This window comes from Triticum dicoccoides, chromosome 7A (genome assembly GCF_002162155.2).
Source record: "Triticum dicoccoides isolate Atlit2015 ecotype Zavitan chromosome 7A, WEW_v2.0, whole genome shotgun sequence".
NCBI lineage: Eukaryota > Viridiplantae > Streptophyta > Magnoliopsida > Poales > Poaceae > Triticum > Triticum dicoccoides.
Genome location: NC_041392.1, coordinates 735,431,377 through 735,438,166, shown reverse-complemented (window position 1 = coordinate 735,438,166; position 6,790 = coordinate 735,431,377). Strand labels below are relative to the sequence as shown.

General features: G+C 48.7%; 1 protein-coding gene across 1 annotated transcript; it reads right to left on the bottom strand.

Annotated features, from left to right (window-relative positions):
• Positions 1-1,877: 1,877 nt before the first annotated feature.
• On the bottom strand, positions 1,878-5,227 carry LOC119334747 (translation initiation factor IF-2-like). The gene is made up of 5 exons (XM_037607291.1): positions 4,636-5,227; positions 4,425-4,520; positions 4,277-4,325; positions 4,063-4,186; positions 1,878-2,169 (listed from the first exon to the last, which is right to left on the bottom strand). The coding sequence occupies exons 1-4, from the start codon at positions 5,161-5,163 to the stop codon at positions 4,092-4,094; spliced, it is 768 nt and encodes a 255-aa protein (XP_037463188.1). The 5' UTR covers positions 5,164-5,227; the 3' UTR covers positions 1,878-2,169; positions 4,063-4,091.
• Positions 5,228-6,790: the final 1,563 nt, after the last annotated feature.

The following is a 6,790-nucleotide window of genomic DNA, read 5'->3' as shown; positions in this document are numbered from 1 at the left end:
AGCTCATACGCACCCTCATGAATAGTAAAATTAAAAATAGTAAACAATATTAAAAAAATCTGAATTTTTCTCCATGCGTGCAAATTTCGAAGTGGGCAAATTCCGAACATGCCTAGCCGGACGAGTCCAGGACGGCGGCTCCGAGCGACTTCGACGATGGTCGTGTCGTCGTGACTACGAAGGCAGCACAGCGGTGGTGGACGTTGCCTCCATGGCTTGTGTGGTGGGCGTGCTCTGGTGGGCAATGGGCCATGGATATAGAGCCCGTCCAGATCCTTGTCGTTACAGAGCCGATCTACGAAAATTAGTGCCGATCCAACTGGCTGCGAATTGGGGAGAAGTGGGCAACATTGAAAACTGAGCTCCGACTTTGGTCGTGGCGGGTGATGATGGTGTCTATGTGTCATTACCTTGTTGAAGGCATCGTCAATGCAGTCATTATCTCCTAGCTCGGGTTGTTCTGACGGAAAACCCTTGATCTAGGTCTCCAGATCGAACGATGCCGGTGTTGTCGGTGCCGTTTATCCCTCATGAGGGCATCATTTTGGAGCATATGCTTGCTGGAGTCGTCACGAGGTGGAGCAGTGTGGCATCTACTGCATCGACGACTGTGGGTCTCGGCGGCATGGTGCAGCGCGGTGTCTTGGCGACGAATGCGTCTTGATGGACAAGCACAGGGCAGTGGCGCTGTTTGGAGCCGTGGCGGCATTGACGGCTGGCTGGGAAAGGATAATGCGGACTCTACCATGGAGATGGCTCGGCCTCTCCATTGTAGGGGCGGCTTCGGAAGCGTGTGCATATGATACACGTGCTGGGTCTGCTGGACCGGATGTCCACGCTCGGTACGTCATGTGGGCGGCTCCGCCATTTCCCCGGTTCTAGATGGTGGGGGCATGATGGCATCCCCATTGTCAAGTTTGTAGGTGTGGAGTTGTGGCTTCGGCTTGTTGGTGTATGTTCTTGTCACATCTTTGTTGAATAATTTAATTAAGATGATTTTGTACATCTATCGATGCAGAGGCCGGAGTCAACCTCATTTTCAAAAAAAAAAAGCAGCTCGCCGCCGCCGTTAGACCCTCCGAGGGTCTTGCCTTCCTCTTCTAGTTTAGGTTAAGCTATGATGTATTTGCCTTTCACTTTGTCTTCAGTAGTTGTCACTCTGTTCTTAAGTCATGTGTAAATGCCCTTGTAACAGTAATTATCATAACTGATCAATGCAAGAGTCAAGCTTTCTATCAGTTTAATTGCTTCTCTACTTGATTTTAAGCTGCTCGTCTCTGAAGGAGTTAGCCATGGGTGGACTAAAGTTTGCTTGCCGCGTCTTTTCAGCTGACTCGACTCGACGGGCATGATGCCAGATAGTAAAGGTGCCACCCTGCTCAAGGACCTGCCCGAGGACGGCGACGAGATCATTGACAAGATACTCCGTCGGATTGCCATGCCGCCCAATGACGTTGGTCGCTGCCATGCTGTCACCATGTCATGGCACAGTGTGACATCCATGCCCGCATTCTTGTCAAATTCATATCAAAATAAGCAATCTACGAAGATTCGGTGTACCAGGATTGTATCATAGAACCATATCAGTACTGTCTATACTGACACGCATAGCCAGAAGGAACATATCACAGATGCCACAGAAACAACGACGGTAAGCCATCAGCAGATTCTTGGAGCTGAGGTCCAGACGAATCCTTGCAAAAATGTCCAAAACATCTGAAAATGTTATCTCACAAGCTTCTCTAGATGAATCAGATTAAACGGTGACTAGTCCCCGGCCAGATACTTCAGTTCACAGCAACCAAGTCCTGAGTGAAGAGCACATGTAAACCAGCAAGAAAGAAACGAGGAAGAAAGAAAGATGCGAAGACACAACAGAACTCAGCAAACTTCCGATATCCAACGGATTAATCAACCGACTGACGTCAATTCATATAATACAAGGTATAAGTTCATAGCATGATCCAATCCTAGGTACAAACGGAAGTTTTCACGTAGCTTACGAGCCCCATATATTGGACTGAACGTAACGAGTTTTGACGTAGCTGACGAAGAGACTGTAGCAAGAAGTGTATGATAGTAACAGTTGTTATTGACAAATGTGCGAGTTTTCTGCTGCCATGAGTCCAGGAATTCAGCAGCCAGGTTGATCAGGAGAAGGGCATGTACCTGTTACAGAAAATACAGAAAAGATTCAGCTACATAAAGGTTACCACAAGAAAGCGGGACAACTGTGTAAAGAAAATGGATATCGGCATAGAAGTAAACATAAATAGCACATGATTTCTATACATATGGTCCAGCTTTGCTAAAATAAAAGGGGGACATGAGAAGCAACTGTTGCAGAAAGAATGCAAACAATACACAATGGAATCAGAGAAAGATTTCATAACTGAATGTGTGATGGTCCTGGAGATAGCTTACTTGTTTAGCAATAGTATTCGCATAACAGAATTTCTTGGAATAGCAGCAATTATCATGTAATTACACCCAAGTAATTAAAGATAAAAAGAAGTACCATAAACAGGTACAGCTAGCACATGCAGAGGAACAGATTTGAAAGTATAACCAACTCATACAAATCTAATACATACTAAAATGTGTGCATTTAGACCCCAATTTATGGATACTAGTTTGAAACCCATGATGCTTCTAATTCGAACAGAAACAAGTGTCTGGAATATCCAAGCCAGCATCTACGACATTGTGGATGTTTGCGTGGATTGGAAACACACATTATACAATGAACTGTTCTACACAAGAACACTAATCAACCAAGCAAGTAAAAGCTTCTGAAAGGCTCTACTGGTCTCTTATCCTTCCTTGATATCATGACTGGTACTAGAACTGCATATACAATGAACTGCAACACTTGGTAGCCTGTAACCAACAATTACTATCCCTGGTAGATTATTATGACCGTCTCTAGTGATCTCTGCTCCGACCTTGATGTTATGACTGATACTAGTTGCTGAAGAAAGAATGTAAACAACACAAACACAATGGAATCAGAGGAAGATTGATAGCATATTCGCTTAGCCAATAGTATTCACATGACAGGATTTGTTGGAATAACTGCAATTACTATGTAATTACACCCAAATAAATTAAGATGGAAAGAAGTAGCACAAAAAAGTACAGCTAGCACACGCAGAGGAACATATTTTTGAAATATGACCAACTCATACAAGTCTAATACATACTAAAACATGTGCATTTAGACCATGAATTTCTGGATATTAGTTTGAAACCCATGATCGATGCTTCTAATTCCAACTGAAATAAGTGCCTGGATATCTAAGCCAACATCTAAGACATTGTTGATGTTCACCTGGATTAGAGACACCCATTAAGTAATAATCAACCAAGCAAGTAAAAGCTTCTGAACATGACCAACAATAATTACTATTCCTGGTACATATATACTACACCTCTGATTTTCATGGACAAAGACTCATACATTCATGAAATTTACTGAACATGACCAACTCATATGTCAATTTCGAAACAAGAGAAGTGACTACCAAGTCAGAGACGTATGCTAAGCTGGCCCACAGATGGAAAGAAGTACCATAAACAATTACAGCTAGCACACTCATGGAAACAGATTTTGGAAGTGTGACCAATTCATATATGTCTAATACATACTAAAACCTCTGCATTTAGAGCACAAATTTCTGGATATTAGTTTGAAACCCACGATTGATACTTCTAATGCCAACTGAAATAAGTTCCTGGAATATCCAAGCCAACATTGTATAGAAAGATACCCATTATACACAGCCCAGAGTGTGTTCTACGCAAAAGTACTAATCAACCAAGCAAGTAAAACCTTCCGAAAGCATATGATCATCTAGGCTCTAGTGATCTCTTATACGCCCTTGATATTATGACTGCTACTAGAACTGCATAACAATGAACTACAACACTTTGGTAACCTGTAACCAACAATTAATATCCATGGTAGATGCTACACCTGTTGGTTTTCATGGACAAACACTCATACATTCACTGAACATGACCAAACTCATATGTCAGTTTCGAAACAGGAGAAGTGATTACCAAGTCAGAGACGTAGCAGAAACTGTATGCTAAGCTGTTGTAGCTGGGATGTTGTAGCGAGTGCGCAAGCCATCGATAGCTCTGGCCACGGACTTTCCCATCTCAGGTAAGGTCACCTTGCACACTGACCAGTTATTTGGCAACCAAGTTAGTAAAATTGAGATTGAAGTGCAGTAAAATTCAGATAGACAGATGCCTCTGCTCGCTGCAGTACCACGAGCCGAAGACGACTGCACATCTGTCATCAACTTCTTGTACGATGCCTGCAAGAAATCCACACCGACAGTAGGATGGCAATTTCAGGCTCCAAATCCACACAGAATTCAGGATCAGACATGGATCGAATCGAAGGAGAAGTGTACCTTCATCTCCTCGGCCTGCTGGGAGTACTTGTCGAGCATCTTCTTATGCTCCTTGTCCACCTCCTCCGACATCTGCACGCAGCTCTGCGTCTGCATCTGAAGTGAAGAGCACGCACGCACGGAAGGGGATCCATCACAATCACAACTCAGGATCGATCGATCGACGCGCTAAGGATGGATGGCAAAGGGGATGAGAGAGGTGGTCGGTCACCTTGATGCGCTTGGAGATCCGCGAGTGGGAGGCCTCGAGGTCACGGGCGTTGTCGGCGTGGAGCGCGTCGAGGCGGCGCTTGAGCGCGGCGAGGCTGGAGGCGGCGAGGCTCCTGAGGTCGCCGACGGAGGACACGGAGGCCGGCGTGGACGTGGCCGCCGCGGTGAGGGGGGATCTGGCCTTGGGCGTCGCCAGCGAGGCGGGCGAGAGGAAGCCGCCGCGGCCGACTGCGACGGGAGAGGGGGAGGGGGACCCGGCGCTGGCGTCGGACGGCGAGGAGGCGCCGGAGAGGGAGTCGGGGCTGGCCTTCCCCTTGGGCTTGGCCCTCACCCTCGCGCTCGCCCTGGGCTTGGGCTTGGAGGCGGAGGGGAGGCCGCGGCCGAGCGCGACGGGAGAGGGAGACCCGGCGCTGGCGCTGGAAGGCGAGGAGGCGGCGGAGAGGGAGTCAGGGCTGGGCTTGGGCTTGGGCTTGGCCTTCCCCCTCGCCCTCGGCTTGGGCTTGGCGGCCGCCGCGGGCGCCTTCCTCATGGCTACCTTGCTCTGAGTCGCGTGGGTGGGGGAGGAAGAAGAATGGTCTGCTCCCAGATTTTGAATTTTGAACGCGAGCTAGCAGTGCTGGTAGGGGGGAGGAAAGCTTTATATGGTTGGAATTTGAAATTTCGTGGCTCGGGTGCATAGCTGGCCAAACGGTGCCGGGCCCGGCCCGGCACAGCCCATCCTAATTGTGCCTGGTACGGCCTAGCTCGCCAAGGCACGATTATTATATGGGTTGTGTCGTGTCGGCCCGTGTGCTGCAGCCTGCAGCCCAGGCACGGCCCATCTGTTAATCGGGCCGGCCCACCAGCATGCCAGGCCCACTAATCTGCCTGCTATTTGGCGCACGGGACATTTTTAGCCTATTTTTACCTACTAGGCCATATAGAGATGTATAAAATAAAAATAATCAAAATCAAAAATCGGGTCGTGTCGTGCCGGCCCGCGTGCTCCGCCTCTAGGCCCAGGCACGGCCCTTGGCGTGCCGCGTGCTGGGCCAAGCCTGTTTAGCACGTGTCATGCCGTGACTGGGTCGTGTCGTGTCGGCCGTGTTACCGGGCCAACCCAGCTATCCCGACCCGTTTGGCCACCTATACTCGGGTGGCTAGGAGAGCAGGTGGGCTCGTTGGCCCACTAGCAGGCCTGGCCAAATGAGCCGGGCCAGGCACAGCAAGTACACAGGTTGTGCTAGGCCGGTAAGACTGTTGCCCTCCCTTGCCCGACACAGGCTCAATGTACGGGCCGACACGGTAGCGTGTTTGGCATGCCAGCCCGCGTAGAATGCGGCCTATTGGTTTGTTTTGGACTTATGTTAAGCCTATCTAGCCTCCCATTCTCATCCCTCCCATCCGCACTACCGTTTCCCCTACTCTTCCTATTCCACTTTGAATCTGAGGTCCGCCAGCTCCATATTACCTATCTACCATCAAATTCATCAGTGAACGGGAGAGGGGGAGGGAGACCCGTCGCTGACGCCGGACGGCGAGGAGGCACCGGAGAGGGAGTCAGGGCTGGCCTTTGTCTTGGGCTTGGCCTTCCCCCTCTCCCTCGGCTTGGGCTTCGCGGCCGCTGCAGGCGCCTTCCTCATGGCTACCTTGCTCTGAGTCGCGTGGGTGGGGGAGGAAGAAGAATGGTCTGCTTCGAGATTTTGAATTTTGAACGCGAGCTAGCAGTGTTGGTAGGCGGGAGGAAAGCTTTTTACGTATGAAAGTTTGAAAATTCGTCGCTCGGGTGGGGGTGGCTAGCAGATGTAGGCTCGCTGCCCACCCGCAGACCTGGCCCAACACTACTAAGAAAAAGGCTAGTAGTAGCGCTGGAAAACTGCCTACTAGTAGCGCGGGTCGCTACAGCTAAATGGTTAGTAGTAGCGCTGGAGCACCCACGCTACTACTAAAGTGATAGTAGTAGCGCTGGTGCACCCGCGCTACTACTAACCTAATTACTAGTAGCGCTCACTTATTTCCTACGCTATTACTAACCTAACTACTAGTAGCGTTCACTTATTTCTCACGCTACTACTAACAAATTAGGAATTAAAAAAATAAAAGTTAGATGTAGTATTCATGGATGACAATACGTCCAGTGCAAACCAAATCAATGTCACAGAACATTCTCAAGATTT

Excerpts from the sequence above, each read along its gene's own strand:
- LOC119334747 (XM_037607291.1), bottom strand. The coding sequence starts at position 5,163 with ATGAGGAAGGCGCCCGCGGCGGCCGCCAAGCCCAAGCCGAGGGCGAGG. Across the intron at positions 4,521-4,635 it reads GGATCTCCAAGCGCATCAAG|ATGCAGACGCAGAGCTGCGT; the intron begins GTGACCGACCAC and ends TCTTCACTTCAG. Across the intron at positions 4,187-4,276 it reads GCAGTCGTCTTCGGCTCGTG|TGTGCAAGGTGACCTTACCT; the intron begins GTACTGCAGCGA and ends ATAACTGGTCAG.